Here is a 27,215-nt window from a genome sequence, read left to right as displayed (position 1 = left end):
GGCTTGACTTTCCCAGGATTAAATGTTGGTACACTGCTGGAAAGAAATTTGTCAGTATGTTCCCAGAGTCTTAAAGATTTCATATTCTAACCCTTAAATTCAATGTTGAGTTATCCAAGCTAAGAAAATAATAAAATATGTTGTCAAAGGCATAAATCAACACATGTAGAGGCAGTAAAATAAAGACATTAAGAGTAAATATCCAATGATAAACAAATACACATATATATAGATTCCTAATGTTTGACTATTACGTGACCATTAAAACCTATGTTGTTTGGGGAGAAGGAAGTGTGATAAAGGGCCTGTTACACAGTATGCACAAAAAGTTTTGAAGACAAATTGGCTTTGATTTGATTCATGATCCATCACTTACTAGCTAGGCTTTACCATCCAGAGTCTTAACTTCTCTGAAAATATTGTCTTCACATTGAAAACACAGATAACAACATCTGTCAGTATTCTTATGATGCTTAAGTTTAGTCTTGTACGTGGTGAAGCTCTCAGTAAAGTGCCTGGCACAAAACAGGCAATCTCATACATGACAGCTATTATATTAATATCATAATATTGTTTAAAAAATAAATTCACAAACGCTCTGTAAAGGAAGAAGCATAACACATTATGAAATGATCACACGTGTATGACACTCCAAAGGGTATAAACACTGTTAGAGACAATTAAATATGTATATATATTTATTTGACTCTCAAACCTAAGTCTCTAACTTTTTATTTAAAATCCGCACAGCACATTGTAATTGACTGTACCTCAACAACAAAAAATAATAATAAATAAAATAAAATAAAATAAAATAAAATAAAATAAAATAAAATAAAATAAAATAAAATCCCCACAGCCATAGCTCTACCCTCCAAATTCAACTGCACACAGGGTGTTACCCCCGCCAGTTCCCCTGCTGCAAGGCTGTGGTCCCTACTGCCTTTCAAAGTCTGGGCGAACAGAAGGACAACAGGGATCCGCGCCACCTGGTGGGAAGGGATCCGATGACTCTACCACGACTCAATTCAAGAGCAGAAGGAACTACACGTGTGGCAACGCAACGACTTCCCTCCACGTTACCTTGACAAGAACCACAAACTCTCCTGAGAGGTCTGCATAGCCTGCTGATGACTCATCCGCCATTTTGCCACGACGATCAAAGGTAATCATGTGACCAGGAACCAGCACTGACTCAAGAAGGGCGCAGCGGTTGGGCTGATAAAGCACCCGCATCTCAGTGGAGGCTCCACCACTGGCCTAAAAGAAAACGGGAGGACAAAGCAAAACAAAGCCTCTGAACTGGCACCAGGAAGGCACGAAGTTCAGAACGCATGGGCGCGGTACGTGTGCAGCAGTCCCCGCACCCCGCAGAGCCCGTGCTGCCGTGCGTTTGCCAGTCAGTCCTCGTGTTCCCAGCCTCATCTCCAGCGTCTTGCTCCGAGGACCTTCCCTAGATTTCTCAGAAGCCGTGTAGAGTGTCAGTAAGAACAGAAGTAACTCCAGCAGCAGGGTGGGTAATTGCAGGAAGTGTTGATGTATCTTATCGTTACTTATTTTTCATTTCTTCATTTGTGTCTTCCTAACTCAAGACTATTTGGGACCAAAAGGTGAAATTAACAGATGTGCATTCCTAGATTTTGCCTGCAAAAAGCTAAACAAATCAAGATGGTCATGCTACAGGGAGACACTTCTGGGTTGAGGTACTCTCTGAAGTCTTACCTGTTCCCCCTCAGTGTCCCAGGGAGGCATTTGGGCCCGAAAGTAAGGACTTATTGGTGCCCTTGGAAGACTTGATCCATGGCACTAAGGCTACCAACCGCAGGGAAGGCTCCCTGTGTCCGTCCTGCAGGTGAGCCACAGAGCTGTCCACCTGCCGGAAGCCACCCAGTGTGTGACGGGTACCTCAGCAGTGACCAGTGTGGACTAAAGCCAAGGGTGTTGTCGCCAGACACTCTGAGACCCCGTGTCAGGTAACAAGATGAATCTCAAATACAAATACAGTTTGATCCTCTTATAAAAGTGCCTCATGCAAAAATACATTATATATGGATACAACTGACATACGGCACAAAGAAGAATTACTACATACCATTCCAGTGACAGAGCCATTTTCAAGAGCCAGAGAAAGATGCCTCATTTCATGACTTTGGAAAATGCATATATTTCCTTTGTTGAAAATAACATCAAAGAGACCTATAAAATGTTTTCAGTATTAGCAAGTAATTCATGCTTTTAAAGCTTTTTTTTAATTCAATTATACATTGAAATCTCCTAATAGGACATTTTATGATACCTCTCAGTATCAGGTAGAGGGCCAGTAGCCGCTGATAACTCACATGTTGCTTGGCAAGTTGGTAGGACTCTCATGGAAAATCTCTGATGCCTCCCTATGCAAATCAGTATGCTCAGTGAGCCCCGAGACACCACCCTGCCCCCACAAAAACCTCAACGGAGCTGTCTCCAGGAGGATAAATTATCCTAGTGTAAAAACCCACTTCCATTCTATAAATCTCAGAGACTTGGGGTAAAATAAATTGCTGCATTGTAAAATTAAATACGTATTATTTGGGCATTGGTGACCAGTTTGTGTAATTATGATGAAGATTATGTCATCATGTACTTGATTGTTTTCAGCTTTCAGTTTACTCCTACATGCCATTTTATCTCAAAGTGTAAGCTTCCCGAGGGCACGGATTTTTGTGTACTCTGTGTGCAGCTATATACCAGCACTTAGAAAAGTGCCTCGAACATAGCAGGTGCTCAAGAAATATTCTTTAGGAAAAAGACTGCTATTTAGAGCCCCAAATACAAATACTGCACGATCTCACTTATATATGAAATCTAAAAAACAAAACAAAATAAAAACAGACTCACAGACACAGAAAACACAGGGTGCTTGCCAGGAGGGAGAGGGGAGAGGGGCAGGCAAAACAGGTGAAGGGAACTGAGAGGCACAAGCCTCCAGTCACACAGTAACTAAGTCACAGGGACGTAACTTACAGCATAGGAATACGGCCAATAACACTCTGACAACTTTATTTGGGGACAGACTGATTACTAGTCTTATCGTGTTTATCACTTCATAACATTTGCAAATGTCAAGTTATTATATACTATACCTGAAACTAACATAATACTGTGTGTCAACTATATTTCAATTAAAGAAATAAAGGCAAGTTTTTTTTAATAAAATAAAATACCTAGGAATTAATTTAACCAAGGAGGTGAAAGACCTGTATACTGACAACTGAGAGACACAAAAAAAATAGAAAGATATTTCACGCTGATGGATTGGAAGAATTAATATTTTGCAGAAATCTGGACAGCCACATGCAAAAGAATGAAACTATACCACTATCTTACACTATACACAAAAATCAACTCAAGATCAATTAAAAACTTGAGTATTAGACCTGAAACCATAAAATTTCTATAAGAAAACACAGGTGGTAACCCCACTCCTGGACATATATCCAGAGAAAACCCTTAATTTGAAAAAATACATGCACCCCAATGTTCACAGCAGCACTATTTACAACAGCCAAGACATGGAAGCAACCTAAGTGTCCATCAACAGATGACTGGACAAAGAAGCTGTGGTATATTTATACAATGGAATACTACTCAGCCATGAAAAAGAATGAAATAATGCCATTTGCAGCAACATGGATGGACCTAGAGATTATCATTTTAAGTGAAGGAAGTCAGACAGAGAAAGACAAATACCATATGATATCACTTATATGTGGAATCTTAAAAAATGATACAAATTCTATTTACAAACCAAAAGCAGACTCACAGACATAGAAAACAAACTATGGTTACCAAAGGGGAAATAGCAGGGAGGGATAAATTAGGAGTTTGGGATGAGCAGATACAAATTAATATATATAAAATAGATAAAGTATAGTGAAGAAGAATATGAAAAAGATTATCTATATAACGTATATATATGTATAACTGAATCACTATGCTGTACACTGGAAACTGACACAACATTGTCAATCAACTACTCACTCCAATAAAAAAAAAGATGAACAACAAGGTCCTACTCTATAGTACAGGGAACCATGTTCAATATCTTATAATAAACTTTAATGGAATATGAGAAAGAATAAATATGTATGCATAACTGAATCATGCTGCTGTACGCCAGAAACTACTATAAAATGAGAAAACTGTGAATCTGTATTTAGATGTCAGTGATGGGAAGCTTGTGAAACTGGCCCTGACACAGAGTCGCCATGAAGGGTTTAGAGCAAAAACGGAACTGCTCTGGTCGTCTGGTCCTTCCTTTCAGTCTTCGGATCCACACTCGAGACAGGAAGACTGGCTTCTGAGTTTCATCGTCAGTGTCGGTGCAGTGTTGTTTTTAGTACCTCAGAGCTTACGATCATACAATGAAACTCCCTCTGGTATTTCAGAGATCTTCTTGTGCTGTGTATCTGCTTTTAGGCCCAGTATTGCCAAGAAATGGTTCAGTAGCTCTCGGAGCGATGAGCTTTCTAACTAACCCTCTGAGTATGGAAACAGCAAAATCCACAACCAGCTTGACAACTAAATAGAAGGATTGGCATATGGTGAGAAAACAGCATTTTTTGTGGAGTGAAAATTGTAAGCCAATATATCTGAGATATGTCTTATAATATTTTCTTGAGAAGATGTTCATGGGTCAGCTTTGTTCATCACAACACTGTCCAGGCATATGATGAAAACTGGCTCCTGAGTGTGAATTTAGGGGACACTGCGCAGAATACCAGGAAACAATGCTGCGAATAATTATCCTGTGAATAATTACCACACATAAAAGACTCCTTGTCGTAAAATGTCAGTTAAGCCGAGGAAGCCTGCGCAGACTCTCCCGCGCCCGCCTGCTTTAGGACCGCTCATTCCGCTTTGTGTATCACAGGACCAGCGAACTGAGATGCTGGGAACGCTCAAGGGTAAAACGCTCCCCTATCTTCCTCGTGTACTGGTTAGTTTGGTCTACAATGTCTCCATGCCTGCAGTGGGTGCTGGCAGCAGGTCAGACATCAAGCTGGGGCCGTCTGAACCCCGGTTCTTTCCTGGGGAGCCTCTCTGCAGAGTTCTCTGGGCTTCCTCGTGTCATGAAGGCTGGCTTCCAAGAAGGACTAATCCAAGAAGTGGGGCAGCAGAGGCAGACCTTGGGGGCCACAGTGTTGCTGCATCTGTATCTGTCAGCCAAACACGGAGAAAGGGCTGACCCGGCGAGGGGTAAGGAAGTCCCTCCACTTCCTGATGTGGGAGTGCTGAGGTCCCTGTATAAATCAGCTTGCAGGATGGGCTTTAGAAGACAGTTCTCCCTACATTTGCTGTTTTCCTGCATGGTCCCGGTTCAGAATAAAGGTATTTCCCAAATGTTTGCATAAGGAAGCATTCTAGCACAGTGAAGCTCAGCTATCTCTCTGTCTCTGTCTCTATTTCTGTCTCTGTCTCTCTGTCTCTGTTTCTCTGTCTCTGTCTCTGTCTCTCTCTCCCCCTCTCAACATCCCAGGGGAGTAAAGGTAAAAACCTTCCCTTCCCTCCCCTGGAGAAGACTTGCGTACATTCCAGAATAATGATAGGTTCTCTCTGTCTCTTTTCTCACCGTCTCTGTCTCCCTCTCTGTTTCCCTTTCGCTAGAAGGAAGAACGGGCAACGCCGTCTAAGATCAGAGTTCCCTAGTCTGGGGATTTCTCTCCTCTAAAATGCCCACACACACATGTAGGTACCGTCAGGCCCACGCCTCTTGATGCCATGGGCCTGGACTTGGGGAACCACTGCAGGATGTCGCTCTGGCTGCTGCGTCTGCTGTGAGAAAATATGACCTTGGTCCTTCACTCAGCACTCTGGGGTTTGCTGCAAGTAGGGTAAGAGTTAGCGCCTTCGCAGTCCCTGACTTGACGACAGGAGGCGCTTTGTGAGCACGTTTGGAGGCACACCTTGCCAGGTTTAACAAGGAGGAAGCGCAGTGGCGTTGGCAGCAGGGACCCCAGGGAGCAGGATATGAAGGACTATTGCGACTGATCTAAGGAGACGGTGATCCCAACCTGGAGCCAGTAGGGAAGAGAAGCGTCTAAGGGACAGGCTCGCTTTGGGCAGAGGAGCTACGAGGACGTTTTCTTAGACTCCTGCGGGTTTTCACAGGGAGAGAGCTGGGTTGTCCCTGGGGTCCGACTATGAGGTGCAGGTTGCACTTCGAGGAGGTGCCGTAGGTTACCGTCTCCAGCACATCCCCAGGGCTATTTGAGCAAAGTTACTTCCGCAGCAGCAAATTTTGTTTAAACAGTGAAAGCCTAGATTTCAAGAAGAGTTGGAGGTTTGGGTTTGCAGGCAAAGGTCTCCCGTGATCTGCTCACTCCTTCTTCACTTACAGCGATGCTCACGGCTTCAGGGGATGCTGACACCAAACAACACATAACCCAGCTCTTTCCGGCCCAGTGTTTCCTCTGTGCTTTCATCATGACACCAGCTACAAACGACCATTATTAGACTGTTGCATGTGTTCGTCTTCTTTATCAGATCATGAATCTCTGGAATTCAGGGTAGCCACTTAGTTATTTCCGTGGCCCTCAAATTATTTAACATGGTGTTTGGACATAACAGGTACTTGGTATTTAGAAGAACTGACTTAATTCCCCGAATGGCCACACATTCAAGAGCTACAACTGCTGCCTTCCATGAACGTCTTGCATTAACGGCCTACATTGTATTCAAGTAAGTAAGACCAAATACAAGCTTCTTCCCGGTTTACTATCTGCATAACTGCACTGTCTGCCCAGGTGTAAAGCCTGCAGTGTACTGATGACTTGGATTTGTGCAGACAAAGAATTATCTGAACAGTCAAATACTGGTGCAAACCACCTGAAGAATAAGAAGCAAGACTTAAACCCGGTCTAGGAACGCGCTGCCTCCCGCTCCCGACCCCGGTGCAGCGCCGGGCACTCTGTCCGCGGACTTACCGTATTTGTCTGACTTCTCTCCAGCTGCATCAGCTGTGCCATCCGGATGCAGGCGGACAAACCCTCCAGTCCGCCTGCTGTAGAACTGAAGAGTGTTTCCCTTCCTGAACTTCCAGCTCTCTGCAGCCCACTAAATAGAAAAACAAAACAAACGGAAAGAAACACCCCTCACTAAACATTATATACTGTTTTTAACACATCAAATGGCTACTGGAACACTGTCTTGTACCCAATTATTTAAAGCCATAGGTAAAATCTTACCATTTCTTTTCTACTAACTTCTAGCTTCTGCCCTGAGGATAGGAAGGAAAGAGAGGACCATTAATTTCAGCAGCGGCATGCTTCCCTCACTCCTTACAAAACAGAATTTTCCAAGAAACGTGTGACACTCACGTGCAGAGATGACAGCATTACCCCTGGCATACAGCTCTCTGACAATTTTGCCGTCACCTTCCCCCTGATCCAGCCACCTGTGGAAACAAGGTGTACCAAGTAAATCTGAATTTACATTATACTAACCGCTGGCAATTAGCCAAGTCAGAAGTAATGGAAAGCGGGAATTAGGAAGAGCCATAGATGCCTAGTGGGTAAAAGCAGAGTAGAAAATGGAAAAGGAAATGCTTAAAATGATTCTGAGGGAGCAAGGGAGGTCAGAGAGGCTGCTATCAGGCAAGGATGCAACAGGCTGCTCCCTAAACCACAGTGAGCTGCCCAATCAGTGGGCCTGCCAAGCCCCTAGACTTTACACCCACTGGACTAGTTATTTTATCCTGTCCTCTGGCTACCAACTACAGTCCAAACTACAGTAAGTTATTGCATAAATGATTATTATTAGTGGTTCCGTGGGGAAAGAGGCAGGAGAGTGCTGAAAGAAAGAGCAGATCTATCACTGCCGTTGGGAAAATAATCCAAAACTCAAGACCTAGTGACAGGGAGTGAGCAATGTCAGAGTTGTGAAAAAGGCACGTGCAACATTTATTTTGTACAATTATTATTTTTGAAGCTAATTTGGGGCTCAGTCCCTAGGGAGTAAGTTTTCCTGCCAGAAACTTTCATTCTTCTTATTGAGATATAAAGAGAAATCGTATTTTTTACCAAAAAATATTTAAATTTGTAACATCAGGAATAATGATAAACATAATGGATGTCTTTCTAAATAGGAGAAGCAGCCCCTAAAAGTAATGTTCAAAACAGTTACCCAACAAAGCATCAATGACTAGGAAGAACTGAATAAACTACCCGTTTCTCCAAAATACATGAACTTGAAACTGACTAACATGAAATGAACTTGGTCGACATAAAGCACATGCACAAACCTGTGGCAGAAAAAGGCGTACTCGCGGTTTGTTGTGGGGTCCTTGATCACAACGTCGTCGAGAAACCAGCCATTTCCTAAACACAAATTAAAGAAGGAAGAATGTAGCATGCTTATGTACGGGCCAGGTATCACTTGAGGTTTTGAGAAACAGGTTCTGGCTTCCAAGTGTGTAAAGGTCTTGTGCACCTTTAAGCTTTGGTGCTTCAAATAGAGCAAGATGCGAAAGCAGCACAGTGTCAGAGGCATTTAAAACATTCCTGACACAGGTAACAAACGCACAGCGTCTCCCAGGACTTGGTGTTTTATGAGGCCGCTTCAGTGTGAGTTTCCACACAGTGGGAAGGGGAACAACTCTGACCTGCTCTTGGTTTCCTAAACTGCATCTCTCATTGTGGACCTAACATCTTCCAAAGAGCACACATCTGATAAGTCAGCAACGCTGTATATCCCGGCAATACGTACATGCTTGAAGACAAACCACCGTTCGGAAACCCTGTCCAAGCACACAGGATGGGCTGGTGCACGTGAAGATGATCATCTCTGTTTAAATGTTTAGTTTTATATTAATTTGCAAACTGGAGTTGGTTAAAATACAATTTAATTTCATTTATAGGTAAAATGGAGTATTTTCACTAGTCATCATGATTCTATCTGTGCAAAGAGCCAGGGACAGGAAAAGGAAGCCAGCTGTCTGTCTGTCTCAGGATTTACCTTTAGATCAATTGTGTTTGCCTGTATTTCAGATTGTCTCTCATCTGAGCCTGTGATTTCTCTTGACCAACATTAGCGGGTATATCTATGCATTTCTCCCCATGTCTTTCCAATTCTCCGTCATTTCCTCACTTGTGATGCTTCACTTGATTTCGGCGTAACCAACGGTCTTTCTATAAAGAAACCACTGCAGCAGATCCTCTCCATTACAGTCTGGGATCTTAAGTAAAAATAAATCTCACAGCCGAGTGTTTCTGCCCAACCAACTGGACAGACCGGGGTGCGGTTTGGTTAAACAAAGTTCTACGCTCCTTTAACTGCCAAGGCACCACCGACGCAAGCAGCTGGCGCCTAAACTAAATCTGTGCCAACAGCACACCTTCCTCTGTCTCAGCAAAGAGAACAAAAACACAGTGCGGCCGGAGCAGCGACACCAGCAACTGGATTAAACAGCCACCTCAGGTCACTGGTAAATAAACCGTTGAGTAACAAACAGGTTCACTTAGTTCAAAAGAGGGACAGAACCTACAAATCAAACTCTCTTGTCTGGAACTTCCCCTTGCGTCTCACTGTGGCTTTCACACAGAGCCCATCTGACAGCTCCGATGGGCACGGACTGCTCACTGCTGATGTTACCATATATTTTAGATTTTTTGTTGCTACTCCAAATCAAAGCTTTTATAGCTCATATTTTCAATACAAGGAAAACAGCCTCCAGTTACTGCACACTGATTTAACTTCTAGTAACTTTATAAAATTCTCTTTCATTCATTTTTCAGCTGATCTTCTTTGCATTTTAACAGACATTTCTATCACCTGTAGGCAATAACTTTACCTATTTTTTCCAAAATTATAACCCTGTTTTTAAAAAAAAAAAATTTCCCACGAACCCAACTTAGCTGTTACGTGTTCTTCCTTTACTATACGTCCTGATTCACACCACACGCATTTACCTCAGAACACCTGCACGTACATAGACCAGCGAGGCTGAGCTAGAACTGTTCTGGAGAATGCAGGCGCCATGGGATACATCGTGCCAGCAACCGTGAAAGTCCTCAGAAGTAATAACAGGAATTCAATTTTATTTGAGTATGCGGGGTAGGGCGAAATGAGAAAGTTAACCATCCAGTTAAAAACGGTTTTGGTTGGCTTGGGCAGCTGTAAGAAAATACCAGAGACGGGGCAGCTTACAAACAACAGAAAATGACTTCTCCTGGTTCTGGCGATCAGGGTGCCAGCACAGCCGCCTCCTGGCGAGGGCGCCTTCCCGGGTCACGGCCAGCGCCCGTGACGCGTCCTCGCCAGGCAGGAGGGCCTGGGAGCTCTCTGGAGCCTCTTCGTTAGAGCACGGCTCCCGTTCCAGACAGCTTTCCCCCACCCAGGACTGCGGCACCTCCCAGAGGCTCCAACTACGAATCCCACCGCACAGGGCTTTGGGCTCTCAACATGAAAGTCTGGGAGGACACAAACATTCAGACAAGAGACAATGCTTTTAAACAGATGTGGAAAAATTATCAAATACAATTATTTGCTTGAGTTCTCATTACAAATCATGATATGCTCGACAAAAAGACAGCTCCTTTGGAACACGTCCTCCGAGGTCCAGAAGAGTCCCTGGTCACCTTGGGGAAGCGTGAGAGAACAGCGCCAGAAGCACTAAGTCGTAGTCCTGTGTTTGGTGCATTTTCAAGTTTGGGATCATTAAGTCTATTGAGAAGCTTTCCAGCTCCATAATCTGAAACACTTGGCAGGGCATTGGAAACGTCTGCTTCCTGGACATTTCAGAGAAAGCGCTGTCCTTTCCCCTCCCCTGTATATTCTTGGTTCCTTTGTTGTAAGTTAACTGGCCATATGAGCCTGGGTTTATTTCTGAGCTCTCTACTCTAGTCCATTGATCTGTATGTCTGTTCTTAATGCCAGTAATACTGTTTTGATTAGTGTAGCTTTGTAATGTAGTTTGAAATCAAGAAGCATTTGTTTTTATCTCAAGTGTGCCTAGGCTATTTGGGTCTTTCGTGGTCCCATACAAATTTTAGAATTGTTAGTTCTAGTTCTGTGGGGAAATGCCATTGGCGTTTTTACAGGGATCATGTTCATCTTTAGATTGCTTTGGGTAATATGAAAATATGAATACTTTAACATTATTAATTCTTTCAGCCCATGAGCCTGGAACGCCATCCCGCATGTTTGTGTCTTCTGCTTCTCTCACAGTGTCCTGCAGCTTTCACTGTGCAGGCCTTTCACTTCCTTGCTATTTTATTCTTTTTGGTGCAGTTGTAAGTGGGACTGTCTTCTTAATTTTTCTTTCTGAAAGTCTGTTATTAGAGTATAGAAATGCAACAGATTTCTATATGCTGATTTTATATCTTGCAATTTTACTGAATTTGTTTATTTTTCTAACAGTTTTTTGGTAGGGTCTTTAGGGTTTTCTATATATAATATGTCATCTGCAAATAGTAACAGTTTGACTTCTTCCTTTCCAATTTAGATGCCTTTTATTCCTTGTCTTGACTAATTGCTCAGACCAGTGCTTCCAATACTCTGTTGAATAAGAGTGATGTGAGTGGGCATTTGGGGGGGGGGGCGCGGTGAGTGTTTCTATTAAAGAGTATTAACTCTTCACATTTCCATATTTACTGAAAATACTTCCTATATTAAACATCACTTCTAAACAAATTCACAGATACATTTTTAGATAATTTTTTCAGTAACCTCCTCAAAAATGTTCCCTGTGCAGAACAGAGATCCTTAAGTCAGAAGAGCAAACCTACGACCACACACCAAAAAAAAGGTAATAGAATTTCAAAATGCTTTGTGGTAAATTAAGTCTCACATATAAAGAAGCATCATGGTTTGTTAACATGTACTACACATATAACTTATGTTCGTAACAGAAGGGGGAAATCCTGTCCACATGATGTAAGGCTCTTCAACAGATACACCTTTGTCTTTGTGCATTACCCTCCAATGGTTCTTCCTATCTTCAAGCTTCCCTTGACCACAAAATGCTACCACATGTTTGAAATTTTTTCATTACTTTTAATCAAATAATACCCTTTAAATCCTGGAGAATCTCCCTCTAAGATGTTATTTAAAAGGCTGGAAGTTAAGAGAATTTATGAGATCATTTGATTACTAGTTAATTTTAACCTCTAAGACTCCCCACCCTTGATTATTAAAAGAAACAGTAATTTACCCAGTTACCCAACAAGTCCTTCCAAAACTCTGAAATCTAAGGCAACTTAAATTTCTTCAGTTGTTACACTCTTCATATCTTAAAAACAAATAACGAATGTTTAGAGATTCTGATTAAGACTTTCTGAGAGAAAAACCTGCAATAACAAGAGTCAAGTAGTTTGAAAATGTTTCAGCAAGTGTTCTTAGCATCTTGTTACTTCTTGAACTATAGAGTGGACATAAGTTAAAAATAACAGTATTTTTTGTAAGTAAAAAACCAACTAAACAAAAAACAACAACTAGGGCTTAAGAACGTTTGGTCCATAGAAGGGAGGACATGGCAGACACTGAAGCCTGGTTCTGTTTTCCTACGGGATTGGCACCACACTATGAAGCCAAGGACCCAGGGTAGTAGAAGAGAGGCAGACATGTGGAGGTGACACTTCTCAGTCCTCGGAGAAGGACAGTAAGTTGTATGACAATAGAGAGTCTATGAATGTTGGCTACATAAATAGCAGGGAAGTCGCTGGATAAGTTAAAGGGGTAAATGCTGGCCACATCTGCCCTTTTCCTGTTTAACCAGTGGTAACCACAGCCATCACTGAACCCTGTTTGTCCTGGTCTTTTCATCACCACCAACCCCCTAAGATGTTTTAGATACATACTTAATGATTTTAAAAATAAAGAGGTGGAGAGGAGGTAAAGGAAAAAAAGATTAAAAGAAAAAATTTTAGTTTCCTTCTTAAAATATACATAGGGAAAATGTGGAAATGGAAGGAAATAAATTTTATAAAACAACATATTCAATTGGTATTGAAAATGCAATTTAAAAATATTCTGATGACTATCGATAACATACTGTCAAATGTACACTGCTTTGTCATTCATAAACAATCTCAGATGAGCCTCACAGTTACTACATGAGGGTTAATCTCATTTTACAGAGTATAAGCTGAAGCACAGAAAGGGTAAGTGATTTGCTCAAGATCAAAAAGTCAACAAGTGCTGGGGCCTGGGTTCAACTCTATGTCACTGACTTAGATTCTAGTGTCCTCTTTACTACGTCACAGCAATGATGTCTCAGTTAAAGAAATTCCATTTAGTGGTTAAACTGGGAAAATCAAAACTCGTCAGAAAAAATCCCAGGACTTGAATTCAGTTAGAATCAGGAAGCAAAATGATGTTCCAAACTTCTTACAATTTAAAATTATCTTATCAGCTCCTGGTAGACGCAAGGGCAAGCATTCCATCTTGGCCATCTTTGTATTTACCATAGAGAACACTTCACACAGCACTTTACATGTAGTAGGCCCACCAAAAGTATTTACAAAAGTGAATTAGTTGGCATAAGTGTTAGTTGGGCACGTTAACACATCCCTTTCGTGTTGTACTAGGACACTGTCTAACAAGCCTGCCTGAGAGTCACCTGACTCCCTGCAGAACTGAAATATTACTTAGTATTTACTATGGGCCAGAGCCCAAACTCTATAAAACTAGTTGTCAGCTGACAGAAAAATAAATGCAAAAGATTTAAGTCTGGTCAAAATATAAATGAACTTTGTCCAAGAGAGAAGATAACCTCAAAAGTATGTTTTTATCTATCTTAGGACATTAGCCATATTTTAACTTAATTTACCAATCTTATTCATCATTCTTTTTGTTTTCACTGATTATAAGTACATATTTTTCAATTTCATGTAACCTCCTTTGATTAACTATTTAACCTCCCTCACTAATTATTTAAACACATGTCCACTGTCTATTGCAATGAGAACTCAGTTCTTAACATTTTAAAGCTACACGTTCACATTTTTAAGTGAAAGAGTTTATTGTCTTGTTTGATGCTTTGGGTTTTTTTACTCCTCTTCGTGGTATGGGCACTTTGGTACACTTGTCTTTTGTTAAAAGATTTTGTTTCTCTTACGATGACCTTACACAACAGCAGAAGATGAAGATGAGTCATCTCACAAAAATGATGGGAAAACTGAGGAAGAAGCACGACCAAAACGGCAGCAGAAAACACGGCTGAGACAGGACACTGCAGGAAGCGCAGCACGGCTGCCAGGGCAGGCTCCTCAGCACGCCCTGTTGGCATGACTGCTACCACTTCGTGGACTATCACTGTCAGTGGACACTGCCACCGTGTCCACCAGCAGCGTGCTGGAACATGGCCACATGCCACAGCATATAAATCCCAAATTCCCCCAATTTCTATGTATCATTCTTTCTAGTCTTCTAGGTAGAGCCTCCACTTGGACAAGCCAAAGTAGTTGTGAAGAGTAATACATCTACTTAAAATTTAAAGAATATTTTGGACAATATTTTAATTTCAGATAGTCAATACTTAGAGATCAGTTCATTACAAGTTTTCTACAATTATTTTCTAGATTTTTACAGGGTTTCATGTGAATAGAGCAGAATCAGACCTTGAATACCTACCTGTAGAAGACTCTTACCTGGTCCGAGCCCATCATGGCCTATGACAATCTTGTACAAATTCCCCAGGTGCACAGCTTCTAGGGAGAAGGTGTCAATCTGTAGCAAATCAGAAAACTGTAGTTAGATCTAGACTATGAGTCTGATTTATAATAAGAGTATAAATTAAGACACAGCAAAAATAGATTGTGAAAGGAATTAGGTTCATTCAGTAAATACAGACAGAAAGTCATTAACGGTCATTATTAAGGGCTTGGGGAAGGGGGAATGAGGAACTATTGTTTAATTAGTATTAAGTTTCAGTTTTGCAAGGTGAAAAATTTCTTGAAATCCATTGCACAACAATGTGAATAACTTAACACTATTAAACTGTGCACTTAAAAATAGAGTTGACCTTTGAACAACATGGGTTTGGGCTGCGTAGGTGCACTCAGATGTAGATTTTTTTCAATAGTAAACACTACGGTACTACACAACCCACAGCTGGTTAAACCTTCGGATGGGGAACCATGGATGTGGAGCGCCGACTATGAGTTACACACACAGATTTTGACTGTGCAGAGGGTCAGCATTCTAACCCCTGGGTTGTTCAATGATCAGCTGTAGTTAAGATGGCAAATTTTATTTTTTTACCACAATTTGTTTAAAATTCAAAGAACTTTCTGGTCACGTACTTGTCCTCTTAAAAAATTGAAGGAGCTCTTCGATCGAAAGAGCTGTCTGGATCCTGTATCTCCCTCTTCCCCCCAGACAGAAATGTAGACATTTGCTGCTGTTCCAGCATTCCAAAGCGCCCCTGTTGCCACACGCACTTCATACACCGTCACTGATAACAAAAGAAAAACAAGCTTTAAATTTTTTTAATGGAGGTATTGGGGATTGAACCCAGGACCTTGTGCATGCTAAGCATGCACTCTACCACTGAGTTATTTTCTTCCACACCAAGAAAAATAAGCTTCATATATCAAGCATTGCTCACATGATAGAAAAATTACGTACAGCTAATCACGAGCTCCAGGCCTAGGAAAGACGGAGCAGCGCGCTGCACCCAGCCCCCCTCACTGGACATGGCTGTAATGTCTGGACAGAATGCATGAGCAGCCACATGAAGACTCTGGAAAGTCAACAGTAGCGGGAGAGTTGGGGAATAAGACCAAAACTTAAAGTACCGACACGTGGCAGTGAGTTTACCATTTTCATCCCCTGGAATCTCCACGTGGACTCTGAGCATCCGAAACCTGCAGGCAGGCGCAGCGGCCCAGGCACGCGGAGCGCGGGCGAAGCGCTGCGGCCCCCGCTCGCGGGGCAGGAAAGGGGGCCGCTAACACAGAGGAGGTGCCGGTGTCCCAGGTCGGTGTCCCCCTTTGACTTCCCCGTTCCCTCACACCCCAGTCCCTGGGCATAAGAGCAGGCAGGAGCCCACGCTCCGAGGGAGAAGAGTTCCGCCCCTGTCGGGAGAAGCCGGGCGCCAGCAGGAGGCAGGAAGACCCGGCGGGCAAGCGGGCGCGGGGGCGAGGGCGGGTCCGCCGGAGGGAACGGCGGCGAGAACGGCGCTCGCACCGGCCTTCGCCCGCCCGCAAACGGCACTGTTCGTATCTTTTCAAAAATATTTTAGCTTCAGAGACTCAACAAAGAGTCTGTTACACCTTATTTAAAAACCACAAAGGAATCAGCCACCTCTGCAAACGTTTCAGCGACTCACGTTCCCTGGGAAGTTACGCAAGTTGTCAGACGGAAACCTCCCACACGATCCCACGCCAGTGCGGACATGTGCATCGTCACATATTTACTACCACGTGTTTCTTTAGAAAACTGAGGTATCACATTTTTAATAGAAAGTATTCTGGTTGGAGAAAACTCCATTTTTATCAATCGCCCATTTAATAGTTCCCATGAGCCTTTTTCCTAGTCTCCTCCAAAGCAGAAGTCAGCAGGCATAGCGGCCCTGGCCCTTGTGGACAGTCACCCCGAGTCCCTGTGGCGGGAGCAGTGACTGTCCAGCTCTGAGCACAGCCTGCCTCTCAGCCCTATTTCACAAGCCTTGAACACATCTCTGCTTCTGGCCAAATGTTTAGAAATGTTTAGAACTCACTGAGCAGCACCGTTTTCATTTCCTTATCAAATAGATACATTTTCCAAACATAAGGGTGAGCCCGAGAAGGAAAGTTTATGCTGACTTGCAGCGTTGAGCCCAGGAATAACTTCGTTGGCCATTCGATTTTCTCATGGCCTTCTAAGAATTAATTTTCTTTTTTTGATGAAGAGGCATTTCAGCTGACCTTCCTACCCAGTTAACGGGTGACAAGAACATACTCCTGAGCGTAGATGCATGGGGCAACTAAAGCACACTTGGATGCAGCTGCCAGCCCCACCCCCACCCCACCCCCCTCCGCCCCCCACCCCCACCCCACCCCCCTCCGCCCCCCACCCCCACCCCAGCAGAGACAACTGCTAGGGAACAGCAGTCCTTACTCCTTCACTCACTCATTTCTGCACTCCCCCAACATACCCTTCAGCATTCCGGCAAACACACCTAATCTTGCCGCCTGGAGCTGGATCTTCCCTACCTGGAAGGATGGGCTGCCCTTTGTTTAAAACAGGTAATTCTCGACAGATTTCCCCATCTTCTTGGTCTCGTGCCATCCACCGTTGAACAGGCATATAAAACTGTTTTCCAGAATTCACGTTCCACAATTTTATCTATAACAGCAACAATATTACTTGTAAAAAAAAATGTAAGAATATTTTATCAAAGAGTAAAAAGTTTTTGTCCAAGCCTGACAATTAAGAACAGCTTTTTGCTTTTTTGCTGTAAAAGAAGTTATTGAATACTTGACAAGAAAAGTGCTAACTTCTTCTTTTACTGCCATCTCAAGTACAATGGCATTTCTTTTCTCTATTTTGAAACTTTTCTATTTTTTATTTCTCTATGTTGAAATGTTACACATGCCAATTTTCTCCCAAGTTTTCTAAGTGTCATCAATATTTTCCTACCTAGAAAGAGATGTTTACAATTCTTAAAACCTATTACTTCCCTATTCCAACATCTCAGTAATGCATTTTTCATTTTAAGGCAATTTTATAAAATATTAGCATGAGCTTAGACCTGAGGATGAATGAGAGTCAAGCAATAGTTACTTATTTGGGTGCCTATTATATCCATGTCTACTCCGTTCATCCCGGAGTTAAAGATGTTAATAAATTCTGGTAGGACCAGATGAACGCCAAAAGTCATCGGAAAACAGAAATGTTTTCCAATTCTAAAATCTAGCCTTTCATGAGTAGGGTACTGTTATTCTTTTGAAAGCTTCAGTGGGGTGTTATTTTATCTGTTAAGTTAATCTTACTGTCTTGAAAATGCCTTACATCAGAGATTTTCAACTGTAACGTGTTTAGGAAAGCATGTTGTTATCAAAGTAGATTTTCAATCCCTAACCTTACTAACTCTGTGGGTGTTCGTAAGGCCCAGAAATCTTCACTCATAAATTCACATCAAGTGCGCCTCTGGGGCAGTCCCGCTTTTTGAGAGGCTCCCCGAGAACCACACAGAATTACCACTGGTTTGCAAGGCCGCCACTGCTGCCCCCAGTATTTGATTTGACTTTTTAATTAAAGTCCAAGGCAGACCACTTGAGAAACACAAAATAAATCACCATTTGAAATGGCTTATTTTGTAATCTTCCTTAACTAGAGAATCAAGATTAAGTTCACCAAAGCAATGTGATGATTTTACGGGCTGTGGAAAGGCTGTATTATTACTGCTGTAATAGACGCAGTGTTTTAATCCAAATCCCTTCAAGTCAGAGGCACAAGTTGGCGTCCTTAAAATGTTGAATTTCAGTCTTCTAAACTGTATTACAAGAATTCAACAGAAAATCCTCAAACCATTATCAAGCATCTTAATCGAGCCAAATGGGTAAATTACATAAGGGTGTGATATACTTAGAATAAAACCTTTCATCAAGAACATCTCTGATCGTCAGTGGCACTGAAAGACAGATGAGGAAGACCTCAGAGAAACAAGCTGCCTGGCAGTAAGAGAGTACCTGCCGTGGACAGAAAGACACCAAGAATTTTCAGCCTGGTTTTTTGTCTTTCCTCTGCAATATCATACAGTCTTTTCAGATCACTTAACAACTCCCTCAGCACCCCAGCTTCATAAGGATCATAATATTGCTCATTGGTTACTAGTCAAGTGAGACTGTGGTCATTTTCGTAAACTAGCTTGCTAGGAGGGGAAAGTAGCAGATTTCGTCATTGTCATGCACAGTCTCTTACATACTAACTTGGTTACCATACTTCAAAAGCTCTACATAGCATCAAAGAGAAAATCATTTCATAAAGAGGCCAAGCAGTAACTTTGAATTTGGAAATCTAACTTCTGCAGTCTGTATTTTCATAAACCGAGTTTCATTTTTTCATTCTGATTCAGGATCTTTTGTGACTTTAATATGAAGAATGTGGCATTTTTAACAACTACATATTTCCTCTACTGAAATAAAAAATATGTTTTTAGGGGATTACTCATCTTCTATGAATTTTTCATTAATTTCCTCGTATATTATAAAACTGTAGAACAAGTTTGCCAACAATATCAGGGGTTTGACTAGGTGTTCTTTGCATTTTGAGAATTTGTTTAGTTAAAAATCGTTTATTCTGAAATGACGAAAGATGGAAATACACCACACACAAAAATGGATGACGAGCTGCAGGATTTCCAGTGTTGAAGACGTGCATTTACTGGCAATCATGGTGGTAAGTAAAATTTTTGATTGTGAACAAAATAGAAAATTTAAGCTTCTTATTGCTCCTAAAAGTACTCAGGGGGCATTATCACACTTAGCACGAGTAGACTAAATTTGAGAGTTGGCATTCAAGTCTAGCAGATACTTACTTCGCCAATGCAAATGGTCTATCTTAACAACCCTTCTGAAGCAGTTAACAGCCACCTAGTCACCTTTTCATCACTCTTGCAACCATATCAAGAAGCAATGAAAGTTTATCCAGAGTCCCAAATATCTTCTTTTGCTTGCAAAGAGGTAAAAGGATTGTTCGGTTGAGGTGCTTCTCTCAATTAATTAGGGATTAAATTATTAATACAGGCATATGATACTGCTGTCTTGAGGAAAACACTGACCAAAAAGGTGCAGGTTTGACTCCATCAACTCGCAATAGGTGTGAAATGCACCCCTGATTCTTGAACAGAATTTGCAGAGGCTCTTGCAAAGGGGGGAGTGTGGATAGGTCTTTACCTCTTTACAGTGCCAGGAAGGGGAGAGGCCAGAGTTGGTATGACCAACACGAATCTTAAAAAGTGTTCCAATGTCTCCGACTGTGATCTATAAAGGGGCCAAGAGAACGTCTTTCAATGCAGTTTCACAAAGCCCATCTTTTAAAACCTTATATTAGGACATAATATATTAATAAAGTAATCTACCCATCAACAAGATACTAGAATTATAAAAATATATACATCTATGACAAAGTTCCAGAATATACAAAGCAAAACTGAACAGAACTGAATGGAGAAATAGTCAACAATAATCATTGGAGACCTCCATATCCCACTTTGAATGATGGATAGAATGACTAAACAGAAGATCGATAAGTAAATAGAGGACTTGAACAACATTATACACCAACTAGATCTGAGACACTTACAGAACATTCCATTCAATAGCATCAGAATACACAGTTTTCTCAAGTGCACTTAGAACATTTTCCAGAGTAGACTATATGTTATGTCACAAAACAGGTTTTGAAAACTGAGTAAGACTGAAATTATAGAGGATCTCTGCTAGCTACAATGGAATGAAACTAGAAATAAATATAAGAAAGAAAACTGGAAAATCCACAAATATGTGTAAATTAAACTACATACTCTTAATCAACAAATAAGTCAAAGAAATTGAAAGAGAAATTTTAAAACACCTTGAGATGAATGAAAAATACATGCAAAAAACATAGTGGATATACTGAAAGCAAAGCTCAAAAGGGAAATTTTAGCTGTAATTCTGTAAAATATGAGTGTACTTAAAAGGAGGAGAGCACTGCAGGTGAATTCCATCAGTCAGACGGCAAGAGAAAACCTCTGTGAGAGAAAGCTTCTTTGGAGATTCTGATGTACTAAAGCTAGAGTCTCTAAGGAGAAGAGTGAGGAGAAGTGGGTGAGAGAATGAAGGAAGAAGAAGGGGGTGGGGTAGGGAGAAAGTGGGACGAGGAAGAAGAAGGAGGTTCTCAAAGAACCCAGCGTTACCTAGGAACTAGGTAACGAGAACCTAAGGAACTAGGACAAAGAGGAGAAAGCTAGATGCAGAGCTAGCAGGAGAAAGGAAATAGCAGATTAGAATGGCGATAAAATAGAGAACAGAGAAACAATAGAACCAACGAAACCAAACGGTGGTTCTTTGCAAAGAAAATTGACAAACATTTAGCTAGCCTAAGAAAAAAAGAACGGAAACTCAAATTACTAAAATTGTAAATTAAAATAGGGATATAACTGGATATAACTACTAACCTTACAGAAATAAAAAGGATTATAAAAGAATATCAAGAACAATTATATGACAGCAAATTAGACAACCTAGATGAAATGGACAAATGTTTAGAATCATACAAACTATCAAAACAGACTCAAAAAAAAAATTGGAAGTCTGAATAGACCTGTAACAAGTAAAGAGACTGAAGCTGTAATCAAAAACTTCCCAAGAAAGAAAAATCTAGTACAGTTGGCTTCACTGGTGAAGCCTACCAAATATTTAAAGAAAAATTAATACCAACTTATCTCAAAATCTTCCAAAAATAGAAGAGGTGGGAACACTTCTTAATTCATTCTGCAAGGTCAGCATTACCCTGCTACCAAAGCACAAAGACAAGGAAAGAAAACTAGAGACAAAAACCACTTATAAACATAGAGGCAAAAATCTTCAACAAACAGTAGCAAACTGAATCCAGACGCATAACTGAAAGATGACACACCCTGACCAACCTGGGTTTATCCCAGGAATGAAGAGTGATTCAGCACACAAATGCCAATGTAACAGATCACATAAATAGAATGAAGAGGAGAAAAACAGTCATCTCAATTGATGCAAAAAACAAAACAAAACAAAACCATTTGACAAAATCCAACACAATTTCATGATAAAAACACTCAACGAACTAGAAATAGAAGGGGACTTCTGGAACGTGATAAAGGGCATCTATGAAAAACCAACAAAGAATATCGTACTTCATGGTGAAATACTGAATATTTCCTCCTAAATCAGGAACAATACAAGGGTGCCAGGTTTCATGACTTCTAGTCAACACTGTACTAGAAATTGTAGGTATGGTAATTGGGCAAGAAAAAGAAATTTTAAAAATCCAAATTCGAAAGGAATAAATAAAACTATCTCTATCCACAGACTATATGATCTGATCTATAGAAAATCCTAAAGATTCCACAAAAAACTATTAGAGCTAATAAATAAATTCAGTAAAGTTACAGGATACTAGATCAACATACAAAAATCTGGTGCATTTCTATAATTAGTAATGAGCAATATGAAAAAGAAATTAAGACAATTCTATTTACAATAGCATCAAAAAATTCAGAATGATTATACCATGTGAAGGTATGTTTAATTTAAAAGTGAACGCAAAACAATAAAATAGCAAAACAACAACAAAAACAGCTCAGGCTCTCTTGACACAGTCACCTCTAAAACCACTTCTTACACATGCAAAATAACAAGTCTTCACTTTTATTTTTACACCTTAGTGACTGTCAACACAAGAAAGAGCTTCTTTAAACACTGACTCTTACAGAAAGTATGGAAAGGACAGTTCCAACTAAACTGTTAGTTTGGCTCCAAATGTACGTGGGCTAAGGACACAGGCTGTGGTAAACCGAACACCAGGATCACCCACAGGTGGGTGTCCTGTGAAGAGTCAGGATACTTCAGGACGCTGTCTTCTGGTTATGATCTTGTTCTCCGTCTCTACCCAGCTGAGAACAGCCCTCCAGCCGGCCAGCCATCTGTTGAGCAGACAGCACTAAGCCGCGAGGCCCCAGGCGCTGGCCTCATTTCAGGCCTGCCTTCCACTGCTGCCTTTCTCTCTCTAGCTTACCAGCCTGGCCCCGGGCTCCCTGCCTCATCTTTACTGCCTCTGTTTCTCCCTAGACCTTGATCCCAAGGTGTCTGGCCATGACCTAGTAACTTGACAGCATCTTCGCCCACCTTTATTTGATCACTTATTTTTCCCATTTTGACCGTGACTTTGAGGCTTATCTGTAAGGGCCCCAGACAGAAAGGTATGGCCCTTGTCCCCGACAGCCACACGTCTAGAAACAGCAGGTGCTGGTCACCCGCCATTTCTCTCCAGCTGTTGTCTCTTACCGTGTGCAGTCTGACTTGTGTTTAATCTGCTGGAGCAAAAACTGCCATGAATTACCTTCTACCAGATCTTCTACAAGACACGTGTTGTTACCACAGGAAGCATCCCATTCAGCAGACTGCACCCATTCCAGAGCACCCACTAGCTGCATCACTTACATCATCAGGCTTTACTCAGTTTTAGTACTCACGGTAAACACGTCTTTGTGGCCGTCCTGAAATCGAGTTCCATGTGCTCCACAAAGGTATATGGGGGCTGAACTCCTGTGCCGTCCATATAGTATAATATAAATCTGTGAGCTGGTCCCTGCATCTGGCAAGTCACTGGTGACGATGGAAACCTTCCAGTTGCCACCTATTAGAAGCACAGATAGCACGGAGCATTACAGCCACTGATGACAATGGAAGACGGAAGAGCGAGGAGAATTCCAGGTGGACAAGCTCGCTCCTCCCATCTCCCCCGGAAACGCGCTGCAGCAGAGGGTTTTAGACTTGGTCTTTAAAACAATAAAACCATTATGTCCTACAACGGCGCTGTGAGGGGATTTCCTAGAAGATCTTTACTCTACCATTACCCTGGCATAGTTGGTCATGCCTAGACCCCAAGAGAGTCACTATGTAACTTCTCTCAAGTTCCAGCATTTGGACAAAACGTCTCAAATATTCTAGCTCTGACATATAATATGTGCATTCAGAATTATTCCTTTTAAGATCTTTTGAGTTTAGATGTTTATTTTCCAAAATTAAAAATTATGTAATAATTTATATAAATATTAAGATTGGAATCAGACAAGTTACGAGAAATTTCAGAAGTCATCTGGTACAATTTTTCACTTTTTAAGTATTCCTAATTAGTAGATTTTAAAATAATGGTTTTTCCACAAAAATAGATGTGTGGAACCGAGTCCAACAAAAGTTAATTAAGTAAATTCTGTATCACCCAGCAACAAATGAAAATAGTGCTGGAAAATGTATGCTTCCTGGTGAATACAACGGAGATGAACGAAACATCGTAACATACTGATGGGGGGTGATATTGCTTCCAAGGATTTCAATTTAATTTTGCCAGGTTTCTTTGCAGTAAATATCAAGAGTTGACCAATAAGAAAGTAAAGTAATACGAAATTAGGGGAACACACTCAAGATTATACTAAAGAAGAAAGAGGGCGAGGCAGCAGAACCCAGAGCCGCGGGCCTAAGTGACACTCCACTCTGCAGACTGTGCCTTCCTCTCTCCCATTCCTGAACTGAGGTGTATTTCCCATCTTGACCATTCAGATCATAATCAGATTCTAGATTTAAATTTTACTTACATGGTACAATAAATAGATGCTAAATGAATGTCCTTTTTTTTTAATCTACTTTAAAACAGGGAATTCTACACAGTAAAAAGCCATATTCGGCTACCAAATCATTTTGGTAGACAATCAGTAAATAAAAACATCATCTTAAAAAACTGAAAGAGATGGATAAGCTATCTTTGATGACAGCAGAAGCGGCTAAATTGCAATTATGAACTACAGAGCTGGGAAAGCCCCAGCTGCTTTCTGTAGACTAGCATGTTTGTTTGAATAAAATGAAATAAAGCTCTTCAGCTTTTGCTTTCTTAGAAATGCAGCAAAGAGTGCAGGGGAGAATCAATACTTGCTAAATGTACAAGGACCAAATCAATAGGGAAAGAAATTGCATTTTCCAACAACTAACATGGAAAAGGATGAGAAGTATAGGAATAGAAATAAAAATGAAAATAATGAAATATGACGTCTGTTTACCATAGGTTTTGGCACCTCTTTAGGTCATTAAAACCTTAACCTTGGAAGGGAGTGTTGTAAAAACTGGAGAAGAATCTAAAGATCGTGAAGCAAGACTCATCTTTTACTTCGTAACTTCAATCAATCAATAGCCAACAAGTCACTGAGTCACTACTGGGTGTCCCGGGTCGTGGAAGGAGTACACGGAAGACACAAAATGATGTCTCTGTCCTCCACTCGCCTGTTCTCCACGAGGTGGTAAGGCCAACAGACCAAGAGGGAAGAAAAATCAGAACAGTCTTAATGTAAAATTTTGGTAAAGTGAGTCCAGGTCACAGAAAAGTTAACAAAATAAAAAAAATTTTTAAGTTAATTTTAAAAAAAGAACTGACCAAAAAACCCCAACAGAAATTAAATGAAGAAGGCACAAAACCTTGTGCCATAATCTTTGTAAAGCAGAAGCCAAGAGAAGAGTGAGACAGAGACGTCAGGGGTTTACAGGGCACCCCCCGCCCAGCCTGCTCGGCACCGCGTAGGAGACAGAAGATGGGTACTTAAGATTCTAAACCCTTCCTAATATCCATACCCTATTGGGCCTAATTTGAAAGGGTGGGCTGAAGGGGTGAGTACCTGGACTGGAGGAGAACAGGACGCAGGGAGTGAACCAACGGCTTGATGAAATACTCAAATTATCAAAACAGACACAAAACAACTAGAAATTGTGAATAGCCCTTTATCTTCTAAGAAATAATAATTAATTGATAGTTAAATCTTTTTTACAAATAACTACAGGCCCAGATGGTGAATTTTCTTCCAAACCTTTAAGAAACAAAGGATGCCAATCCGACACAAACCCTTTGGAATACTTCCCAGCCCCTCGTGTGAGACGAGCATCACTCTGATACCAAATTCAGACGAAGGCATAACAAGAAAACTACAGAGCAAGAACCCTCATGAACATGAGAAGTGGAAATCTTCTCAACAAAATACGAGGAGATCGAGTCAACCGCAACCTTTGGGTTTATCCCAGGAGTGCACAGCTTGTCAACACTTAGAGATCAATGCAAGTCACCACATGAGCAGAACAGAAGGACCTGTGTCTGATCGCTTCAGTAGGTATCCGGAAAAAAAAAAAAAAACACTTGAAAAAATTAAATACCCATTCATGGTAGAAACTCATTACTGGAAAGGATGAAAATGAGAAACAGTCTTACCGGAAAGTGGAGTAAAGGCAGTTCTCGTTACAGCTGGCAGAGAACTCGGCAGAGTTGTGCTCTGTTACTCAGTGGTGGAAACAGAACTTACAAGCGATGAACTTAGACGTCTACCTGAGGAGCTTTCCAGTCAAAGTGTGGCAGGTGTGCCCTGCTCTCTCCTTGCTGCTTATGGTGAAATTTAAGAGGAAAGAGAGAAACAGAGGAAGGAACTGCTAAGCAAAAAGGAACCAGCCCTTGCTGATTTGGAAAATTCTCGATCTGTCCACATATCTTGTTCTGGAAGCAGAGCCAAGGACAAGAAAACTATTTGCTCAAGAGATTAGGCATGTGGTTTAAGGATCCAGGCAGAAGCCGGGAGTGAAGATGGAGTTACCCAGGAAGGATGTGTGGGGACGTTTGTGTCTAGTGACGTGGGCCCCACAGCATCCACAGAAGACCAACAAGGTTCTCAAAAATTTTTATTCTAGCAGATGGAAAGGACAAAGACGGGACGAAATGAAGGAAGCATGACTCTTTGGGCCAAGACGGTGGTGCCGCTGCCCTGGTGGGCTGAGAGGGCAGGGCTGCCGCCCTGGGGAGCCGTGAGGAGTGGGGTGTTGCCCCAGCAGGGCCCAGAGAGCAAAGCAACTAAACCATAGAGAATTACTCTCTGGGCCCTTAAATCTGATGGAATTTGCCAAGCTGGGTTTCAGACTTGCTTGGCACATGTGACCCCCTTTCCCTTCTAACTTCTCCCTCCTGGAATGAGAGTGTCTAGTCCACGCACGTTCCACCGTTGTATCTGGGAGGCAGACAACTTGTCTTCTGGTTCCACGGGTCTGTGGGTGCTGAGGAATTTGGGCCCAGGATGGATTGTACCCAGTGTCTCACCCATACCTGATTTAGGTGATATCTTCAAAGACGGGAGTCCAAATTTTTTGAGAGGATTATATTTAAGTGATATTTTGGGCTTAAAGTTGATGCTGGAATGATTCAGACTTTGGGGCATGCTGGGATGTGGTAAGCATACTTCACATAGGAGAAGGGCATGAATTTTCCAGGGCCAAAAGGAGAACTCTTGTGGGTTAAGCTGTGTCCCCCAAAAGATGTTCAAGTCCTTATTCCTGCTCCCTGTGAATGTGACCTTATTTGGAAATAGGATCATTGCAGACATAATTAGTTAAGGTGAAGTCACACTTGACTAGGGCGGGATTAGTCAATGATGACTAGGTCTTTTAAAAAGACAAAAGACACAGAGGTGGAAGGAGGGGGAATTCCAGGCA

The 27,215-nt window shown here is 41.5% G+C and overlaps 1 protein-coding gene across 1 annotated transcript in view; it reads right to left on the bottom strand.

Annotated features, from left to right (window-relative positions):
• Positions 1 to 27,215, bottom strand: part of RP1 (RP1 axonemal microtubule associated) — a 240,092-nt gene that overhangs the window by 99,018 nt on the left and 113,859 nt on the right. Inside the window, exons 8-18 of the mRNA XM_074354881.1 lie at positions 23,177 to 23,340; positions 19,860 to 19,946; positions 17,175 to 17,307; positions 15,282 to 15,433; positions 14,628 to 14,706; positions 8,282 to 8,357; positions 7,359 to 7,435; positions 7,227 to 7,258; positions 6,966 to 7,095; positions 2,093 to 2,196; positions 1,084 to 1,260 (exon numbers count right to left, since the gene is read on the bottom strand). Of these exons, the coding sequence (XP_074210982.1) occupies positions 1,084 to 1,260; positions 2,093 to 2,196; positions 6,966 to 7,095; positions 7,227 to 7,258; positions 7,359 to 7,435; positions 8,282 to 8,357; positions 14,628 to 14,706; positions 15,282 to 15,433; positions 17,175 to 17,307; positions 19,860 to 19,946; positions 23,177 to 23,340 (1,211 nt within the window). The remainder of the gene's footprint in view (positions 1 to 1,083; positions 1,261 to 2,092; positions 2,197 to 6,965; positions 7,096 to 7,226; positions 7,259 to 7,358; positions 7,436 to 8,281; positions 8,358 to 14,627; positions 14,707 to 15,281; positions 15,434 to 17,174; positions 17,308 to 19,859; positions 19,947 to 23,176; positions 23,341 to 27,215) is intronic.

The sequence above is a fragment of the Camelus bactrianus genome, chromosome 29 (assembly GCF_048773025.1).
Source record: "Camelus bactrianus isolate YW-2024 breed Bactrian camel chromosome 29, ASM4877302v1, whole genome shotgun sequence".
Taxonomy (NCBI): Eukaryota; Metazoa; Chordata; class Mammalia; order Artiodactyla; family Camelidae; genus Camelus; species Camelus bactrianus.
Note: the sequence above shows the minus strand (reverse complement) of the source record. Positions and strands in the feature narration are given on the sequence as shown.